This window comes from Lentinula edodes, assembly GCF_021015755.1.
Source record: "Lentinula edodes strain Le(Bin) 0899 ss11 chromosome Unknown C8R40scaffold_25, whole genome shotgun sequence".
NCBI lineage: Eukaryota > Fungi > Basidiomycota > Agaricomycetes > Agaricales > Omphalotaceae > Lentinula > Lentinula edodes.
In genome coordinates this window covers 611,361-630,895 of record NW_025764331.1, presented here as the reverse complement: position 1 = coordinate 630,895, position 19,535 = coordinate 611,361, and the positions used below count along the sequence as shown (strand labels likewise).

The 19,535-nt window shown below is 47.0% G+C and overlaps 10 protein-coding genes across 10 annotated transcripts; 4 read left to right on the top strand and 6 right to left on the bottom strand.

Annotated features, from left to right (window-relative positions):
• Positions 1-1,477: 1,477 nt before the first annotated feature.
• Positions 1,478-1,870, top strand: C8R40DRAFT_1005255 (uncharacterized protein; the record flags this gene model as incomplete). The annotated part of the gene is made up of 1 exon (XM_046222796.1): positions 1,478-1,870. A coding segment is annotated over one exon (393 nt), but the record flags the coding sequence as incomplete, so codon positions are not given.
• Positions 1,871-3,633: 1,763 nt separating this feature from the next.
• Positions 3,634-6,274, bottom strand: C8R40DRAFT_1172488 (uncharacterized protein; the record flags this gene model as incomplete). Its single annotated transcript, XM_046231863.1, has 10 exons — positions 3,634-3,853; positions 3,917-4,068; positions 4,129-4,196; positions 4,340-4,448; positions 4,505-4,601; positions 4,669-5,399; positions 5,453-5,626; positions 5,680-5,762; positions 5,843-6,117; positions 6,177-6,274. 10 exons carry the CDS (start codon positions 6,272-6,274, stop codon positions 3,634-3,636), a joined length of 2,007 nt encoding a protein of 668 aa, XP_046084785.1.
• Positions 6,275-6,576: 302 nt separating this feature from the next.
• C8R40DRAFT_1172487 (uncharacterized protein) lies at positions 6,577-7,499 on the bottom strand (the record flags this gene model as incomplete). Its single annotated transcript, XM_046231862.1, has 3 exons — positions 6,577-6,726; positions 6,781-6,870; positions 6,921-7,499. The coding sequence occupies 3 exons, from the start codon at positions 7,497-7,499 to the stop codon at positions 6,577-6,579; spliced, it is 819 nt and encodes a 272-aa protein (XP_046084784.1).
• Positions 7,500-8,034: 535 nt separating this feature from the next.
• C8R40DRAFT_1172486 (uncharacterized protein) lies at positions 8,035-8,599 on the bottom strand (the record flags this gene model as incomplete). Its single annotated transcript, XM_046231861.1, has 2 exons — positions 8,035-8,341; positions 8,403-8,599. The coding sequence occupies 2 exons, from the start codon at positions 8,597-8,599 to the stop codon at positions 8,035-8,037; spliced, it is 504 nt and encodes a 167-aa protein (XP_046084783.1).
• Positions 8,600-8,945: 346 nt separating this feature from the next.
• On the top strand, positions 8,946-9,639 carry C8R40DRAFT_1070885 (uncharacterized protein; the record flags this gene model as incomplete). Its single annotated transcript, XM_046226280.1, has 2 exons — positions 8,946-9,296; positions 9,367-9,639. The coding sequence occupies 2 exons, from the start codon at positions 8,946-8,948 to the stop codon at positions 9,637-9,639; spliced, it is 624 nt and encodes a 207-aa protein (XP_046084782.1).
• A 949-nt stretch (positions 9,640-10,588) lies between these two features.
• Positions 10,589-10,966, bottom strand: C8R40DRAFT_1007921 (uncharacterized protein; the record flags this gene model as incomplete). Its single annotated transcript, XM_046222821.1, has 3 exons — positions 10,589-10,694; positions 10,746-10,822; positions 10,868-10,966. Coding segments are annotated over 3 exons (282 nt in total), but the record flags the coding sequence as incomplete, so codon positions are not given.
• Positions 10,967-11,657: 691 nt separating this feature from the next.
• C8R40DRAFT_1172483 (uncharacterized protein) lies at positions 11,658-12,643 on the bottom strand (the record flags this gene model as incomplete). The annotated part of the gene is made up of 4 exons (XM_046231860.1): positions 11,658-11,697; positions 11,756-12,132; positions 12,178-12,549; positions 12,608-12,643. The coding sequence occupies 4 exons, from the start codon at positions 12,641-12,643 to the stop codon at positions 11,658-11,660; spliced, it is 825 nt and encodes a 274-aa protein (XP_046084780.1).
• Positions 12,644-13,221: 578 nt separating this feature from the next.
• On the top strand, positions 13,222-16,488 carry C8R40DRAFT_1197717 (uncharacterized protein; the record flags this gene model as incomplete). The annotated part of the gene is made up of 11 exons (XM_046233090.1): positions 13,222-13,792; positions 14,268-14,418; positions 14,531-14,857; positions 14,976-15,048; positions 15,109-15,144; positions 15,239-15,265; positions 15,318-15,639; positions 15,795-15,974; positions 16,055-16,152; positions 16,213-16,276; positions 16,382-16,488. The coding sequence occupies 11 exons, from the start codon at positions 13,222-13,224 to the stop codon at positions 16,486-16,488; spliced, it is 1,956 nt and encodes a 651-aa protein (XP_046084779.1).
• A 666-nt stretch (positions 16,489-17,154) lies between these two features.
• On the top strand, positions 17,155-18,249 carry C8R40DRAFT_1172480 (uncharacterized protein; the record flags this gene model as incomplete). Its single annotated transcript, XM_046231859.1, has 2 exons — positions 17,155-17,848; positions 17,900-18,249. 2 exons carry the CDS (start codon positions 17,155-17,157, stop codon positions 18,247-18,249), a joined length of 1,044 nt encoding a protein of 347 aa, XP_046084778.1.
• A 307-nt stretch (positions 18,250-18,556) lies between these two features.
• C8R40DRAFT_1172479 (uncharacterized protein) lies at positions 18,557-19,432 on the bottom strand (the record flags this gene model as incomplete). Its single annotated transcript, XM_046231858.1, has 3 exons — positions 18,557-18,794; positions 18,845-18,936; positions 18,995-19,432. The coding sequence occupies 3 exons, from the start codon at positions 19,430-19,432 to the stop codon at positions 18,557-18,559; spliced, it is 768 nt and encodes a 255-aa protein (XP_046084777.1).
• Between the last annotated feature and the right edge of the window lie 103 nt (positions 19,433-19,535).

The following is a 19,535-nucleotide window of genomic DNA, read 5'->3' as shown; positions in this document are numbered from 1 at the left end:
GAAAATACTATGGAATTCCATCAGCCCCAGGGAAGGGTAACTCCTTCGTCTGCTTTTATCCAGGTGGAAATAAACAAATTGAGTGGGTCGCGGGACAAATCAAGTTTATATTCAGGCAGGATGGAAAAACTAGATTTGCAGTACGAAGAAGTCTACCAATCACGTTCAACGAGACAGCACCTGATGCATTTCAAAGTTTCTGGGACCGGGGATTTCAAGCTAAGACCGTTTCTTCTACTTTCTCTAGTGATTTAGAATTCGTTGAAACTGGTTGGTTATTGGGTCATGTCGCAAGATGGGAGCTATGTTCTTCCCAAGTGATCTGTCTCAACTTGGTGAGCACAAAATTTAACTCTCCTACCCACCCACGTATCTCACTAACTTTGATCAGAGCGAGGAAGTATATAAGCGGTGATATGCACCTTGAGGAATTCGTTGTTGCGGTGATCAAGGTCTACTTGCAGAACAATTATGTAATCATAATCACTCTCTTTAACATCGTATCCTCATTGTTGATAATTGTCAAATGGTCACAACTCCTTCAGATTTCCTTCTCGAGCCTATTTTTGGCAAAGACCGTCGAGTGACGAGCTATGACCATTGATTTTGCTATAAATTCGCACCTGAACTCACCCGTAACGAAGATCTCTCGCATGCCTTCACAATTGAAACGAGCTGTTCCCTGGAGCAATAACATCCATCAAGATGAATATGATGAGGATTATCTCTCTTATACAGTAAGTCTCGTATGCCGCAAGTCAATATTTATATCCTATGTCTCCTTGTCTGTTCCATATAGAAAGTACGTCGTATCATGCAGAACGGAAGATACGAAGACGAAATCGAACTTCTACGTCTAAGGAATGCCGAACTCGAGGCTCGGGTTAAAGAACTAGAGGATGATATGGAGAGAATACTCGTATGTTAATTACATGCCACTTTCACACCACGTCTTATGGTCGAGGTTTAGAATCAAGAAATGGACGATGTTGCTTCACTCAAGGAAGATGTGCATCTTTATTATCGCCATTACCGGGAAACCCAATTAGAGGTCATGGAATTGGAGGAGGTCATACTTAAACTTCGAGAATCGAGCGGGTGCAATCAATCGGTCGCGCAAAATTCTTTACATGAGGTACGCGCTGTATTAGCTCATTGATTCTGGCCGTTCACTGAGTATTCTTCAAGGTCATTTCTCTACGAGATGAATTGGCCGATCTTGAAAAACGCAGGGACGTGGCAAATCCTGAGCAGGTCAGCGACTACCATTGTCCTGTTTTATACTGTATAATATTGACCTGTATTTCAGGAGATCGTTTCCGAAGGTGCTTCTCGAGAGCATCCTGATCTCTCTCCGACTCCTCAAGAAGACAATTCATTGTCGATCGATGGCCAATCAGATAATAACCACTCCTTGAAATCAACCTCGTATTCAGCCTCCATTCTTTCCTATCCGGCTGACGCACCAACTTCGGGGTGGTTTTTTGAAGCCTTCCATTACCTGAACATGGCATTTGAGCCTCAGTATCTTGACTTATTGCAAATCTGGATGGACTACGAACGCAAGACCGGCTGGCACAATCCTCACAAATTGGCTGGGTTCTCACCTGAAAAGCGGCCGTCCGTTTTGTTAGCTTGGATGAAGAATCGACCCCGACCCCTACCGAAAGTCGACACGAAAGGCTTCTTCACACCAAAGTTTGTCGAGAATGTATGGGCTTGGTGGGCTAGTCTTCAGCCTGATTGGCGATTGTTGGACAAGAATGGGTTGCCAATGCCCTTCGAAGAGTTTGGACATGATTTGTCTCCTCTTGACAAGCATGGAAAAAATGCATGGGTTGGCTTGCTTGCTTGCCTCAAATGGTGGAGAGTTGGTTTAGAATGTCATGATCATGACAATGAGGTATACATCGATGACTGGCTCACCATAATCACAGACATGACCAGAATGTTAGGCAAATTAGTATCTGATTAATTGTCGAAAATGCGCATCTTCAATCGTATCTACTTTGGATTTGTTTTTCAATCTCGTTGTATCTTCTGATTGTTGTGTAGAAACATCCATCTAAGTTATGTTCCCTGGAACCGATTATACAGTACATAACCTCCTCCGCAGCTTTCGCAATATTTTTCTTTCTATCCATGACTTTCTCCTTCTGCATCAGATCCTCGAATCTCTTCACAACTTTCACCCTCTCGTTCTCCGAACTGGACTCTACAGCTTGTAACCGTTCCTCCATGCGAGTCTGATAATGCGGTTGATATGCCAGCGGCGGGACGCATTGTCGCGGTTATGACTAGGAGCAACAGCAAATAATTATTTAAGATCAATTGAAGGGGTAGTAGATGGACAAACTCACAACTTCTCCCAGCACCTTTTACTGCTCCTGGGAATCCCCCTTCTGCGCACCTTGCCAGGGCTCACGTATGAGACCAGTAATCCCGTCGTAATATCCGTAAGATAATCCTTCGTGTATAGAAGAAATGATTTACATCACACCTTTTGGGATTGCGGTCGTTGTGTGGATGATGCCCTTTACAGGTTTGTGCGTTTCGTATTCTTTGGGCCCTACACGCGAAAAAAAATACATTTAGCGAAATAGCCCCATGAAAACTTGGACACCTACGATGAAGATCCAGTCGTTTGAGGTCAAGCAGTTTAGCGTTCATTAGTGTCTGTGTTGCGAATGCGCTGAATTTGAGGCACTACGTAGAATGATATTCTATGAGGGCCAAGAAACTGAGTGGATGAAAGGCAACTGACGTGCTCTGTAGATCACCAAACGGCCACCTTCGATGGATCAAGAAGGAGACCCGGGAAGCGCCGCTCGCCGCCGCCGTTGAAGTAGATCCAGTCAAGGTATATGGAGTCGGCCCATTCGGATCGACAGTATTCGTGGTTCCTGCAGCATCGACTACTCCTCCTTGCTAAAGAGTTGTTGCAGCCGTTGTCGCAGTTTTCGCGTTAGTGGGGTAGTTGCCACAGTTGCCGTAGTTGCCGTAGTCGCAGTAGTGGCAGCACCAAGTAGTATGGTTGAGCTGTCATCAAAGGTTAAACAATACTTAGGCAGTGAAGGAGTAGGAGTCACATAATTGAGGTGGTCAAGAACCTTGTCGATAAGTGGTGATGTCCTCTACGACAGTGTCGCCATCGCTGTACAAGAAAGATGTAGATGTTAATTAGATATTCCCCGAAGAAAAGACTTCAACTCAACGCATCTAGTACCGTCTCCAACTGAGCGCGCGCAAGGACCAAAAAGAGCGTGAAGAAGGTGAAAAATGAACACCCTCCCTTTTGTCAAGTCACAGCTTATAATCCCTGATATAGGCTCTACCGATGCTGTTCCTCCTACCCCGATCCACCACTATGCGCCCGTCAGCTGGAGGAAAAGTGGCGCCAGGCATACCATGCTGTATTTCGTTTCGGTTCTCCACAGCCGTCGATGGTGTATCGATACCTGCGCCGACTCGAAGGCGTGAGTCCGCCGCTTTTCATTGACCCACTTGGAGCCAGATAGAGAGGTGCCAAAGGCAAACGGAGAGAAAGAGAAAGAAGTTCACGAGTCGGCGATACATGAGTTATGCCTGGATATTTCGGATTCAACATGTATATTCCTTTGAACCAGCAAGCCTCTAGTCATGGCGGCGGTCAAAGCATTTGTGACTGTCACTTATTGACGAATTTCGGTGCAGTCCTTCAGGAGCACCGTTCCCGTTCGCATCGCTGTTTGCAACAGCGGAAGAGGGAGTGGGAGCAGCTGTAGGCATAATTACGATGGAAGACGACGATAAATAATCCGAGGAAGCTAGAATTTCTGGGCTGTCTCGTTGGAAAGCTTCGGAGACGGTGATACTGACGAAAAAGAGGCGATAAGCATGCTGCAAAATTCAATAGTCTGTTGTTATAACCACTCACTCGAGCCAGATGCTGTGACCAAAGAGGTTTCCTTCGACATATCTGAGTCTGTAGTACGCCACATAGCGACCTAGATTTTCAGGCGCTTTGAGTTCTCCGGTGGGCCACAACTCAATTTGTTCGTTAGGTTGAACGACGCCAACTGATTGCGGCTGTATAGTAGTATTGTTTTTTGCAAACGATATCCCCAGCAACGAACACAAGTTTAGTACCTTCCGGCCAAGGTCTGCTCCCGCCATTGCAGAGGCACGGGGGCGGAGGGTGTACCAATAAGAGCCTCCTTAGCTTCCATTGCAGTGATGAAAGGATTGGTCGCCGGAATTTTGATGCCACTCAGGATAGACGCCAGGGAACGTACCGAACGTTCGGATTCCGAGAGAGAATTGGATGATGACGGTCGAGAAAGAAGAGGTTCTCATTCACCAACAATAGAAGACTCTTCAGCAGGTATCCCACTTCCAGTTGACTGTACCATGGAACGACGCAGGTCACGGGAGAAGGAAGGCTCGTCGTCCATCAAATGTCTGATCTCCTGGGGGAATTCTGGAAAGATATCGTGTTATAATCTACACCAGACGGAGCCATCACCGGATAATCACAGGTATGTTCTGGACTAGGCGAACGAGCAGGGGCGCGTTGAGATTCAAACATATACTCTCCAGGAATAACGAACGGAGAACGGGGCCTAGCATAGGGAGTGTGTTTCCAAAGAGGAGACGGGGTACGAATCGATTCATGAACCAATGGCTTACTTTAAATAGGGGGAAGAGTAATAGGGGGAGAAGTCCGCAACATAGTCGACAACGATAAAGATTCGATGGGCGGGAGATTGAAGAGCGCCAGGTATCATCATGGTAGGCGAGGGGCTCCGCGGAGGGACGGGTGAAAAGTTGCGCACGGGAGCAGGAGCAGGGAGTGAAGTATTTTCCACTTCACTTTCCGGCGTTTGGCTGCGAGCAGATTCGGATCTAAAGTAAAAGGGTGAAGGAGGCTGAGCCTCAGGCGAAGGTATACCATAGGTCCCAGCTGCGGGGTTCCGCAAGCATCCGGATCCATAGGAACCAGCGGGTGAAGGCGCACGAAGACTGGCGGGTGCAGCCTTGATAGGAGAGCAGCCTGACGCGCTTGTTGCGATATCATTGGCAGGCAGTCGAGATTCACCGACGTTGTTGCAATATACTGTGGATAGAGCAGTGCCAACATCTTTAAGTTTCAACAATGGATGTGTAGCTGGGTGCACGGCAATCGGCAGCGCTTCGCATGCACTATCCTCCCTAAGTACAGGTGCGATTGCAGGAACAGATGGAAGCGAAAGAGATCCAAATGTCAAAGGAACAGAGCCCCAGGAGGTGGGTTGTAATGGAGAGGGTGTAAGAGTAGGCGAGGAATTGGGGGCACAGTAACTGCATGTTTGCTTCTTCCAAACATGAGGACTTCCGAAAAAGCAATCACTAATGCTCGTAGTCTCAAGGCAGGTGACGCACTAAAGCATGATATGAGATGAGTTCGAATGAATTAGATATAAGTAACACCTACCAGCTTGTTGTTGCATGTCGAGCAATTGAACCAAGGACCCTGTTTGATGACACCACAGCGCCAACAAAGATTGTACTGACAAAGAGGCGGATACATAGGCACAGAAGGGAGGGAAAGAGTTGACGACAATTCAGGTACGTTAGAAGGCGGAACCTGAAGCGGTATCTTCGGTAGCTGGATCGAATCTTCGGAGTGGGGCGCTTGATTCAGTGGTATAGGAATGTCACATCCTTCCTAGTTTGTGCAATGGCGCAGCATGAAGCAATGTCATGCTGCGGGACAGTAGGCGGATCATTTGTTTCAGGCTTGCCTGCATCCATTGGTTCCTGAGGGCAGGGCCTCGACGAAAAGATAATGGGAGGAGGGGGATATGAGAGTAAGAGATCTGACCGAAAGATGGTTCTACGACAGGGAATGGATTAGAAACGACCGGCTTCTGTGGATTTGAAGCCTGAGGCTGAGGACTGGATGGGAGTTTATGTAGAGTTTCGTCGGAAACAGAAACCCTTAGCGACGGACCCATCCAAGCTCTGCCCTTGAAGGGAGCGACAGCGAGATCATACTCTGCGGCATTGCGCACTTCCCTGGATAGAAGCACCCGAGCGGAGGCGTCCGGTGAAAAGAGTAGCTTGGAAAGAATGATGGAATGGCTTATTGGGAAGACCCTGTACAGCTTTACGAAGAGATAAGCTTACTGGCACTTGTCTGGGGTGAAGAAACACACCTGGTGGTAAAGTTGGTCGAATGAAGGAAAGGAATCACATTCAGGAAAGCCAATTTCCGTGTCTCTGAGCGGTAGGTGGCTATGACGGTGAATGGCATTAATGAAGGGGATGGCAGTGATTTTAGACAAGATTACTCTCTCACAACTGCAACTCCGCGCTTGTCAGATACCAGATTGACTTGGTAGAAGTGCTAACGAGTAGAAATTGAGATATATTGACCATGATTATTATCTGAATATTACGAGCAGGTACAGTACTCTAAGTAGTGAACACCGGCGGTTTTCCGAAAATTTAGCAGCTCGGAGCGATTATCACGAGCGTACAGGCCAGGATGTCCGGACTGGCCATTGAAGGCGGTATAAAGGAGGGGAAATCACCCCCTGAGCATTAGCGATGCTTTCAACGCCCTGGCGAATAGTCAGAGATGGCGCTGGCTTCTGTGATATGCGAGCCCTGCAGATAGGACATCGACATATTTCCAAAGATTGGAGTGCGGTGAACTTGACTTGACTGATGCACCTTGCGCAGAACATATGCCCACAAGACAAACTAAAAGAGTTGATGAATACCAGGTATAACGACAAGGAGAGCATCAACGCACACGTGAGGGTTCCAGGCCAAGTCAATGCAGATAGGGCAACGATGTTCTTGTTCTCGGGCAGACCTTGAGTCCTTGATTCGGCGTCGAAGTACCTATGCATGATTTTTTAAAAAACATTCAGTAAAGCATGCTGTGCACTCACATCTAACTGCACCTGACATTTCTCCAATGTCTGCCGCGAAGCAAGCTCTTTCTTTTCACAGTGAAGCTCCAGTTCATGCATTCGAGCGTCCTGCTCCTTTGCAAGTTCAGTATTCTTCTCCGCCCACCTTCGCTCTTCTTTGATTTGGCTGTCTCGAGTACTAATTTCCTGTCTGATACATCGGTCTAATGCTTTATGACTTTCCAAAACCATACTCTTGATAGCATCCGCGAAGGAATCAATGTCACCATGATGATGATCAATGACACTAAGAATGTGAGTAGTCGAAGAAGCTATGGGAGGCAGGAGATCGAGCGATGACTCGAGCTCAAGCGTCGAGTGTTCGGAAGGCCTGAACGAACCGTGCGACGGAGAGATGCGCGAGTCGCAGTGAGTGGACGAAGACAATGCGGGAGGCAGGAGAGCCAAAGGTGGAACAAGTGGCGGTTCAAGCTCACGATTATTATATCGAGCCCGAGTCCGCGTGAGCATCGAGTGAGCGGAGGCATAGGGTGAGCTGGAGCCAGAGCGTTTGGACTGGCGTTCTCGCGGGGACATGGGACGGCGAGAGGGTGTCATGTTGGATGTAAAGTTGTTCTGAAGAAAAAAGTGATCCTTTTATACCTAGGCCTGCTAGGCTGCTGTTGTACGTCTTTGTATATATGACTGTATACGAAAATAACAAAGGGGAATCATGCGAAACCGGTTCCGCGTGTTGACCCATTGCCGTTTGAAAGTAGCAGGTACAAGGACTTACAGTAATATCAGTGGAGAGCTTTGTGACGTGAACAGTGTACATGTACATCTTGTAAGTCGAAGATTCGGAAGTACTGAGATTTTGAAAGGCTTCGCTGATTTGGGCGGAAGGGAAGATCGGACTAGCTGAGAATCTAAATCAGGAAATGGTTTTGACACCGTGATCGGTATCGTGACTTGCTTTTTATGATGTACGTTTCGCGACGCGCTCAAAGAACAGATCATGATCATGTACATGCAGGATTCAGATAATATAGAGTGAGAACTAGTATGATGCAACAGAGATATAGAGCTAGGATATGTGCAGCAAGTAGATTAAAGTATTAGTTTATGTATTTATGGAAGACTGGTCAAGGGCCTAGATTGACCACTCCATATCTTCCGGATGAGCATTCGAAAGACCCAGAGCCTCGTGTCGAGTCGTCGCACCAACTTTTTCGATGGACCACTCCATATCTTCCGGACAAAGAGTTGGAAGAGCTAATACGTCACACAGCTCGTCGCTTGTACACAGGAGACTGTACATGTCCGACTTCACTAGTACCAGTTTCATCGCGCGACGGGTGGAACATGCGTCAAGATATATGAGCACAATATTGGCTTCTTCGATACCCCCACGGCGAAGGTCGCTCGAGCAAGCGATACAAAGAATGGGCCCGCAATCTCTGAGTCAAAGAATGTCAGGTTAGTGGATTGAAAGTACGATATATTTGCATATGCACATACGTGTAAGGCTTGAGGTCAGTAATGTCCGACATAACCACCTCCAGAGCGTATCCTGCGCCTGAAGATAGTGTCATACAGGTTGCAGAGTGGAGGCAGGCAGGAAATCGTCTTCTAGATATATTGCCTCTCGCAGGGCGGCCGATATGTCGAGCGGTGTATCTAGTGTGAAGTCTTGGTTTACGTGGGGTTTTAGGCATGGTGCCGCGAATAGTGGTTAGAAGCGATTCAGAGATTATTACTAGGAGGGCTTTGTCGAAGTTTGCGGTGTGGCGCGGCGTGACATGCAAAAGGACTTGCATGCCATCTGGCGATAATATTGATATTATGGAGATTGAACGTTATGTGATATTGAACCTTTGCCCTTTCATTGATTGAAAATGGTGATGAGCATAAAGCAAACCGGCATTGCCCTAGGGTTATCTTTGAATATATATATAAACCCTAGGTCAAAGCTAGCTCGATTGAAATCCCATGGGTCCACAACGTACTTCACCAACGAGATCAACTAGATCAGCGAGTCGTCTAACCGCTCAGTATCAGAAAATGGTCTTGCGTGGAAGGCTGCCTATCACGACAGATCTAGACTCTGCTCCTTTGGTTTCCAGTTCAGCCATCTCGGATACCACGTCTTCGTCGATGAACGCAGTCTTCAATGATAATGCCTCTAGCTGTGCTTCAACTATCCCTGCGCCCACTAAACTTCTCGTCGACATCCAGGAATACCCCGCAATTCCATCCAGCTGGGAGGAGTACCTTAAAAGACAAGGCGGGAATGACAAGCTTGTGGAGGGGTTGGAGAGCGTGCATGCAACGTCGGAGCATATCTTCAAGGCTCAGAAAGAGGAAATTCAGCTAAGAAGGCATCAGATCAGCGTGTTAAAAGAACAACGTAGGGTGAGTGGGTGGCGCGTCCGACATGGCTCCTGCTTATCATGTTCCCTTCCATGCTTCCTTCTCTTCCCAGAAATATCAGGAAACACTGTGCATGACTAAATTGACGCAGGAACGCGAACTTTGCTGCTCCGGTTGTGGGAATCTTGCCTGGGATCCTCAAGTGTGCGTCTCAAGTTGTTTCGTCGTCGTTCTCACAAACATCTTATCCTTAGAGCAATATGTGGACACACGATCTGTTCTCGATGCATTGATCATGAGCGACAAGCAGCTAGTATTTCTGGTCGAACGAGGCGGTGCCCGAAGTGCAGAGCTTATATCTACAGACCTCCCGTCCCATCGATAACTATTCGAAATGCGATTGACAACATCGCTACGAAACTGGGAAGAGTACCTCCTTCACCTCTATCCTAATGGACACGCACTGAAGCAGCAATCTGGGGTGGAAAGGGAGCGTTCCGTGTGTCGACAGGCAGAGCGAGCCTCTTTATGATCAGAAATTACTGGATTGTCGTGTGCTTCTTTAGACACTGTTCAAATTACTTTTATTGATCTACGTTCTCTATTTGAGTGGCAGTTGGAATTGATAATCGCCTAGCCTTTGAGGTGAGGACAGGTGATATTCCCTCAATCGTACGAGTGATTCCGCGTGGCGACTGGCATTCCAGTAACTTTGATAATCGCGCTTTACCGAGTCTCTGATTGACAGTCCACTCAAGCTTCGCTTCCAGAAAGAAAAACTAGGAAAGGCCGCCTGATGCGCCGCGCGAAGCAGATCGTACGGAATTTATTTCATTTCCAGTATTTTTTTTGGCTCGCTTGCTTTCGCTGTGGCGTTATGGCGTACATTCCTATTCTCACTACAAAGCATTGAGGATGAATATGGTATGATATAACAATGATACAGGATAGAGGAAAAAAAAACTGAGCGACTGGACACGATCTAATGAGAATCATTGGCGTTGGGAGATACTCGTACTAGTAGTATCAGATACGATATTTATCCGGTTCCGTGCTATCTCCAACACAGACATAGTATCGTCAACTGAATATAAACAAGCAGAAAGCAAAGATCAATCCAATGTGGTGTTACGACCATTATAACGCCTACAGGTATTCGATGAATCAACGCAGGTGGCTGTTTCATCTTTAGTACTATCATCATAGAATTTGGAAGTAAAGCGTCGACGCTGTGATTCATATCAGCAAAGTAAGATGCGATCGGAGCCGGAAGTACTCACTCTAGTACTAGTAGTCTTCCGCTTGGTGCCCATATTGTACACACGGTGTTCCTCCATGTCAACCAAGTAAGGTTCTTCCCCCAGATGAGTGGCGGCATCCCTACAATCCTTCAACCATGCTGCTCCGACGACCTTGGGCCTCTTTTCTTCGTTCAATGCACTATAATCAGGAAATATTAACTAAGATTGAATGGACTAGGAGTATACGCACAAGTACTTCTGTACAGTTTTTTGACTGCCTGATGTGTACACGATGTGGGTGCATAGTGGCCCAATGCTCTTTACAGTCTGACAAGAGTTGGGAGCGAAATTTTGAGAAGTCGACACGCATACCTGTGCTCCTAGACTCTTTGCAATATCATAAAATAGTGGTGATGTGTTTTCCCCATGAGACATCCAAACATCCACGTAAATAGTACATGCCTTCAGAACGTCTCTTTCAAGGCCAGCGTGGATGTCTGTATTTGATTGTCTTGCGGCCTGAGAAGGATCCTGCGCAACATCTTCGATATTCGAAACTACATGAATACGATTAGCAAGATGTTCTTGATCATCATCGAGAACACCACCCTTGTTTATCTTCGTCCCCGCACAAGATCGGTTTGGAGTGCTGTTCGTAGCTTCAACATCCCGACGACAAAGAAATATTGGTAGTTTGATTCGTTTACGTGGAAGCTGATTATCTTCCGTGTCGAAAGAAGGCGATCTCTTGTTTCCGGATCTCAACTCTTTGAGGTCGATTTCTACGAGTTCTGACATTGATGAATGAAGAGTAACGAGCTGGAAATACAGATGATGAATGGCTCTGTTTGGTTTTTGCCGCAAGTAGAGGCGCCTGCTTAGCGCCCGGGAGATCTAGGCGAAGACGTTACTTAGTACTTGGCGCGCTCATAATAAAAGACTTACGATGGTACCGGTTGTGCAATAAACTCTATGATTTACGGCTACTGTCTGGCCTCGTCTGCTCTCACTTTGACTATTTGAATATCGCACCTCGGACAGCGAGAAACTTGCTGTTTCCGCACCGTATGTGTCACAACCAGGCAAGCTGGAGACTAACATTATGATCATTGTGTTGATAGTACAGTAAGTCTCGAGAGTACGATAATTTTTGAAGGATGGTCTAAACGTGGTAACCATTTTTCACTAGATATGGAAGAAATCTGCGACGGTAAGTAATCAATCAGCCTTCATGTTATTACCAAAATGCGATGGACGAACCTCGTAGGGCAAAGGTCATCATCGCTGTCCGAATTGTCCGAACGCAGGGCACACATCATTAGCGTTGATGGTACAAAGACTCGTTTGAGTGGCTTTTTACCACATCTTGTAAAGAGATTAGGATATAAGGAGGGAACGTCATCAACATATCGGAACAAAGTGCGAAACGCTGGGTGTCGTGAACCTGGGTCCACCACAGCTCTGAAAGAACTGTTGCCCTCTTTCTCGCTGACGGTTTCTTCATCTGACATGCCTGTGGAAGCGAGGGAATCTAAGGACCAGAGGATGTAGGACCAAAAAAGAACACCATCTTCAAATGCCAATGATTTGTAGTGAATCAGCATCATACTGGCAGTTCGAATTCGACGTTGAAGTTTCTGAAAGAAATTGAATCATAGTCCTCGGCTTTGAACGACTCTTACCTGATGTGATACCGCCCTCGAAAATTTCTTGCGTTTGGTCTCGACAGAGTTGTCCATTTTTCGTAAGCGAGAAGCATCGCTGACGATTCGATTGATCCTCCTTTCGAAGAGTTTCCGCCAATCAATTTTTGCGCCTATGTCTGGATGGGTAGATTCCGCCACTTCAGCTAGAAGCTCAACGACTGCCTGATTCCACTTTGAGCGTAGGGTGGAATTTGTGAAATCTATCTGAACTGCACCCATACGAGGACCATGGACTTCCGGATTTGAGGAGAATGAAGCAAGTTGTGTTGTCGATACAGGTTCCTTCATACAAGCCTCGTACGTGTACTTCAGCTGCATCGCAGCATGAAGAATTCTTCTCGCCTTGGACTACGAGTGATCGAGTAGGTGAGCGAAGAAAATAAGCGGATAACGGCGGCTTGCGTACGTTGATTGAACTACTCGTCAATTCCGACGCATCCATAGAACAAGAAGAAATTATCAGGTCTGGTTGAATCGCCTCGTGCACCAGAATATGTCCTTGTATTGAGCTAAGAGAGCGAATGCGATGAACTTGGACAGATGTTTCATTTATATTCCATCTAGATCTTGTACTATCTTGCAGAAAGAAAATGAACAGTGAACGAAAGATTTACTCGGGAGTTACTGCATGAAAAGGGAAGAAAACGTCAACCCGCCGAGCACGTGTACCTCCGAGTCCATTGGGATCGTGTAAAGATCCTTTCATGACTATGAGTTTTGATATTTCTGCTTTCCGCTCCTTTCTCGATACCACAATAGATTCCTTTCAACTCCAGTATTCATCTCGCTTGTATAGGTCTTATATATGTTATTCTTCCTGGATCTTTCAAGTTAACACGTTGTGCATTCCCTTTCATATGGTCCATCCGGCTTAGTTCTGCTCGATTAATTACTCGAAAGGCTTCTTGTGCAGCGAATATCGTCACGGCTTCTGAGGAATCTGTTGGTCTGCTATAAATATATATATGGACGCTATAAAGTTATCTTGCATATTCCGTCCTCCCGGTACAGATACAATCGATGTCAACTCGCTCACCTCACGACGCGCTCGGCCTTGTCGTCGACACTAATTCTGAATGTGGAGATACCAATCTTGAAGCAACGATGCTCGGAGCTTCCATTCATCCCGCCAATCTTCCTGTCGCGATCGTCGAACCCAATCGCCTTCGTACTTTGAATCTGCTCGAGCCCATCACTTCTCATGTCGCCCATGCTTTCATTCTCGAATCCGAGAGGCCTGTTGTAATATTCGAATCCCATCACCTCTGTTCTCTGATAACTCTGCCCGAGCCCACCGCTTCTCATGTCGCTCATGCCCCCATTGCCGAATCTGCCATTCCATACACTAGTTTAAGCGTTACGGAGCTTAATACTCCTCATTTTGCTCGTGCTCCCATTTCCGAGTCCGGGAATCAGAGCTCTAAGGCTCATGTGCTGAGCTGTGTTGCAACTTCGAACGCGAGATCTGTCCCAATTTCTCCCGTCGACATTACAGTCTTTGAACTCTCCTTGCTAGCACAGCTAGACCAGCAATCGAAAGAGAAGGCGCCGTCGAAAGCATCTATTGACGCCGAGGAGGTGCTAGTCAATCGTAAATCAGGACGAAGATGCATAGTGCCACTTGTTGGTGTTGGGAGTGCTATAGTTGGTGCACTCGCCATGTTTCTCCTGCTTGCCTTTCTTTAGTACTCCGGATAGACTTAAGGGAAGCAACAAGTAGGATTGATCAAAGTACTACTACTTATACTTGTATACTGCTTTAAATGATCAGTGATATAGAATTAGTTATGCGAGTTCAGGTTTTATATATACTTCATGAACAGATAAGTAGCAATCGTCTTTTTTTGGAAACAGCGGATAACCGGAACTGAAGACCTGGGGACGCGTTGGCCAAATATTGCCTTTTGCGGACATTAACAAGCTGTATCATGTGTTTTCCGTAAACTGCTCACAATGGTGAAAATTGACCCCTCTTCCCTCTCTCGTCACTGGACCCCTCACCTTGCCCTACATATACACATTTTCCATCTTCGTCTTTTCCCCCTTCCAACACGCCAACTGCACAGGATACATCTGCACATACGCTCTAGCCATCGAAGCTCTACTCGGAGGTCCTAATGTAATGGCGATCAGAGTAGGAATCTATGTGCAAACCAGTTTAGTTGCTGCGCAGTTACTGATGATTCGAGAGGCCTGGCACAGGAAGTGCGAGGACAGGTAGGATACAGGTTGTTAGTGCGTTCCTGAGCAGCTTGGTGTGTGGTAAATGGGCTGCTATGGGTGAGGCGGAAACATGTGCCACGAGACATTGGGTTTATGGCGTTCACAGTCGCAAGGGTACTGGGACGAAGGAGTCCTCAACATTGTCGGCGGAGGTAGAGAAGAAGGCAGACGTGTACACGGTGAAGTCGATGCTAGCGGCGGTGGAAGAATTTAAAAGTCGGCAATGTCTCGCGGTCTCTTGTCGACCGTCGTATCTTTCTTATGTCCCTTCTAGTGACCCTTCCACCGGCGCAACCGCCGTTCGGCAATCTGGTTCGACGGATATGCTTCTCACTCCTGCTGCACGTTACATTTCTACCCGATGCATCGTACTCTCTTTTCCCACATCCGGCACAGGATCCAATAGGAACGGCGGCGAGCATGAAAGGGGAAGGTTGATCTGCGGCTTTGTCGAATCCCTTCGCTTTTCTTGGTCTCTCCTTCAACTCCTACACCCCTGCACCCCGACCACGCCGCGTTATCTGTACCGGTGCCGCAACTAATTTTCCAAGTGTGGCAAATTTGGTTGGCGACGCATTCAACGCTACTATCTATGTTCCTGCTAGTCAAGTTGATAGCGCTCAAGTCAGTCAGAATTCCTGGTTTCCAAAGTATTCATCTTACCTACATCTTTTATTTAGGTAGTCTCGGTGGAGCGATGCTAGGACGCTGTGTGGGGACGTGAGCAAAATGGACCATCAAGTGCTAGTAATAGTGGAAGAATGCTCCGATTTCCAATATGTCCGCCATGAACTCTCCAGTTCCACAAGTAAAGGTCAGCGGTGGGGTAACTGCTAACCAGGTACGATAATGAGTGAAAACAAGTGATAGACAATTAACTGTACAAATTACAGGTTGGCATTCCCACTGGAGCGACACCAACACCAACACCTAGCACACCTACGGTAACCTCCGGGCTAGGTTTTCCTCAACGTGGAAGAGGCTCAAGTCCTTCACTGGTCCTTGAGGAGGAAGAAGAATACAAGATTAGTCAGAGGGGAATGTACGGCGCAAGCATATCAAGTATGGCGACGATGAGCTCGATCGGCTCGATGGGTACTAACATCGCGATTCCCGACATGAGCCTTCTCAGCTCAGGCAGCGGAGCGACGACACCTGGCTTCGTCAAGGATGTAAACAATTCCTCATCAGGAGCTGCTTCTGCAAACGTACCAGGTGCAAGCATCTTCACTCCTGTATCTGCTCTCCCCCTTCCTTCACCATCGCCCAATGGCCATTCAGGCTCCTTCCCCGTCTCCACCACATCCTGGCGTTGATCAATCAAGCCTTGTCAAATTGTGATATGACGAGTTAGCAACTCAAACGCACAGAAATCAGTCTCAAGGCCAGCTCTCTGAAAGTTAAGGATGACTTTGAGCAGCGGTGGTGGTATCGGAATGATGTCGGATCCCAACAATTATATTTCTCAATGACATGGACCAAGCTCAAGGAACTTCTGACGGCGAAGAAAGAGGAGAAGAAGCAGGAGGCGGTCGGAAGAGAAACACGAGGTTCTTCACATCGCTCGAGTGTGGATAGTCTTCGCTGACGAAGGGACACCGAGTGGATAATTGGATTTGAGCTATGGTAGTTTCGTACGGGCTGTCTTTTTTGTCAAAGCCAACGAGGGTGAACAAGTTTGGGACCAGTATAAAGAGAGTGAAGACTCCAACAATATATCAGAATTTTGTGCGTTTGCCTTCTACACATTGTTTTACCCTTTCTTACCTTGTTCTCGTACTCCTCTAGTTCACCAGTGGCTTTACGAATGCGTGGGGATTCTTCATCGTGATCTCAGCTCAGGGAACATCATGTACAGAATTCACAGAAGCATAGATGGCAACATATAAGGCGTCCTGAACGATTTTGACCTTTCTTCCCGCATCCTGAACAAATCAGCTGTTAAATCGTTTTGTAGACTGGCGGAAGTGGTTAGCACAACCTCCAGATGTTGCTGCTGTACATGAAACTAACGCCGGCCGGACCTGCTCATTCAAGGATATACTGAGTCAACAAGACGATTAATCTGAAAAACTCACTAACGCCATTCACTGAATTCACGAATACCTGCCTGAAATGACCGAGAATCTTGGATGCAGGAAGCAGGTGATGTGTTCGATGAAGATGATCTTCAAGATACGGTCAAACTCTATCTAGCACGAAGCTCAAAACCCTGCAGAATGGCAGTCACAGTCAAACCTTCTGCAAAAATTACAGGATGAACCCAGTCTCCGGCTGACATTCGTTTCGTTTCCCGTATTCAACTTGGAGTGAGTGTTCCATTATCACTCAAAATTGTCCCTCAAACAATTCAGCTTGGATGGTCGTTTGTATCGTTGAATCAGCCCGATTTTTCCTCAGAAGAAAAAACCTCAGCACTAGTACTACTACCAGTAACTCGTCAAAATGTAAACTGTTTCGCCTCGTGCACATCCGCTCACCGGCTGTTACTCTGACACATCGCACCACGTTATATTTTCCTTTGTCTTGCATTTCTCTTTCATTCCTCCTCCCAACGCATCTTCCACATCTGTGTCCAGGATGTCTTCGACGACTAGTGCTGCCTTTTCACAACTTGAACGTATACCTGTCCATTTCTGCGCTGAGCTTTTTGGGGAATATTTGTCATATGTACAAGGTTCAGACCTTGATGCATGCTCACAAGTCTGCCATTACTGGAGGGAACCAGCGATGTCTGCGCGGTTCAGAACGGTTGATGTCGACGATCAGGTCCAAGTCGCACTCCTCCGGAAGGATTCTCGTCGTTTGCGCTATGTTTGCAATGCCGTTGGTGACAGTCACAGCGCGTTCATTGATGCATTCACGTCCTACCCAACCCTCTTGAGGAACCTTGAAATTCGAGGAACGGACTTCATTGCGACGAAGGAACAAATCAACAAAGCTATCGTCGCATTCTCTGGTACCCTCACTAGATTCATAATTCACAATTCCCTTCGAATGTCGTACCAGGAATTTTGCGGAGTGCTCAAGTCTCTTGGTCATTGTAAAATGCTTCGAGCATTGACACTTCCGCCTCCTGGTAGGGGGCTTGGTGACTGTCCTTCAACTCGACAACGCGCTGATGAAGCCCATGCTGCGATTCAAGCGATGGCTCACGGAGAAGAGGAAAAGGCGAAACTAGCATTCCTGCAGCTCATCCCTTCATCGTATCGCCACGAACCTCAATATACTGGTAAAGCCCCTCGCGCTGAAGAGTACGAATGGCTTAGTGGGCGTAGGTGCCCTTTTGATCTCAGCGAGCTCGAGACACTGGTTTTAGGTGCTGTCAGTACTGCGCAGATCCTTCTTCCTTCGATTTCGGAGCACCTTACGAGGCTTGAGTTTTGTCTACCATTTGACAACCGTTGCGCGTGGACCGAATATGGTAAAGTTTGCTGCCTCTAGAATCAAATTCTTTGTGTCTTATTCCACCCAGAGAATCTTCTAGGAGCTCCGATCATTCTGCCTGCATTGCGATATCTCGGTTTGACCTTTCATATACACCCATCGAACTGGTTGCTGGATGTCATTCGAACGCCAGCGATAAAGACCATCTGCATTAAATGGAACACTTCTATCTCATACAGCACATATGAGACTCAGTTCAGGAGCATCGACAATCAAATATCCAGATTGGACGATGGCCACGGTATTCCCCAGCACCTTTCAAATATCCACCTTTTAACGATATTTTGTCCTGATGCCCATTGGTGCGCACAGACCTTTCCGCTTTGCACTCAGCTTGGTGTCAATGTCTCTTCATCTACTGGTAGTACTGGTATCTAATTATATCTTTCGTACTATCACCTTTGGCATCTTGTCCTGGATGCCCTGCAGTGTATACAGCTTTACCCTTGTAACCATTTCTATCTTTCGTATTCAACGTATCACATACCTAGAGTTCAAGAAATTAAGCCATTTCGTGGTTAATATATATTGCTTTGACCCTCATGAATGCTCGAAGAATCAGATGCTATACATTGTGCAAAAGAATAATGGTCACTACATGGATGAGAATGTGTACGAGACCTAAGTACTGTAGATTCCGTGATGCCACCTATCGTCGCTACTTGGAGCTACTAGTACTGTTGAATCAATAAGACCATTCAAGTTGGCGCAGTGTCGGAGGGGCTCGGTGAAAGTATTTCGCAACGTCTTCGACACCCTGCTGGATGGTGTGAGAGAACTGCGGCTTACGAAGAATGAGAGCATCGCAGGTTGGGCAACGAATGACAGCCCCAGTTCCATTCGGATTTGCGGATCGTTTCTGAGCATGGTTAGCCTTGTGTTGGCTAAGACACTGGGAACAGAAAGAGTGACCACAGGGAAGACTATTTTTCTGGTCAAGTAAGGAACGTCAAAGAGTTATGGAAACACTCACACATGTGGATTCCAAGCTAGATCGGAGCAAAGAGGACATTGATATTCTGTTGCGCGTTTGGCCATCAACTGCTCGGTGTCATGTTCGAGAGACTGTTGATTATCCATCTCAGAATAAAGTGTCTCCGCGCAAGCTAGCACTAGCACATACCTCTTTATCTTCATTTATGGAATTGAGCTTCTGCTGAAAGATGACAAGTGTCTTGGTTTGCATTTGTAGTATTTCCGTGGAGCGTCTCATATAATCGTAGGCCTCTTGCGCGAATACGACGTCGGGTCGATCTGCCAAAAGAGAAGCCCCAATGGGATCTGACACGGGGGCAGGCTGGGAAGTAGTTAAGTCTGACATGAGAGAAGTAGCGTCGAAGGTAGTTGGTCCGGGGTTCGACGTGAGGGACGCGTCGAAGGCGGCTGTCGCGGGGTCTGACGTAGGAGTGGCATGGGAGGCGGTTGTTGACCCTAGCGCAGACCTTGATTGTGCAGAAACTCTACGAAGGATCATAGGGTGAGAACGAGGTGGCGGTCTGCAAGATGCCACCGTTCGACGACTGGCGGATTTGGATCGTAGAGATTTGGAGGTTTTACCCATTGTGTATATAGTGGCTAAGAATGTGTAAGTTAGGCTGATTATTTGAAGTGCTTATCGATTCGGTTAATCATCTTCAAAAGGCACCGGACGGCCTAAACTCCGG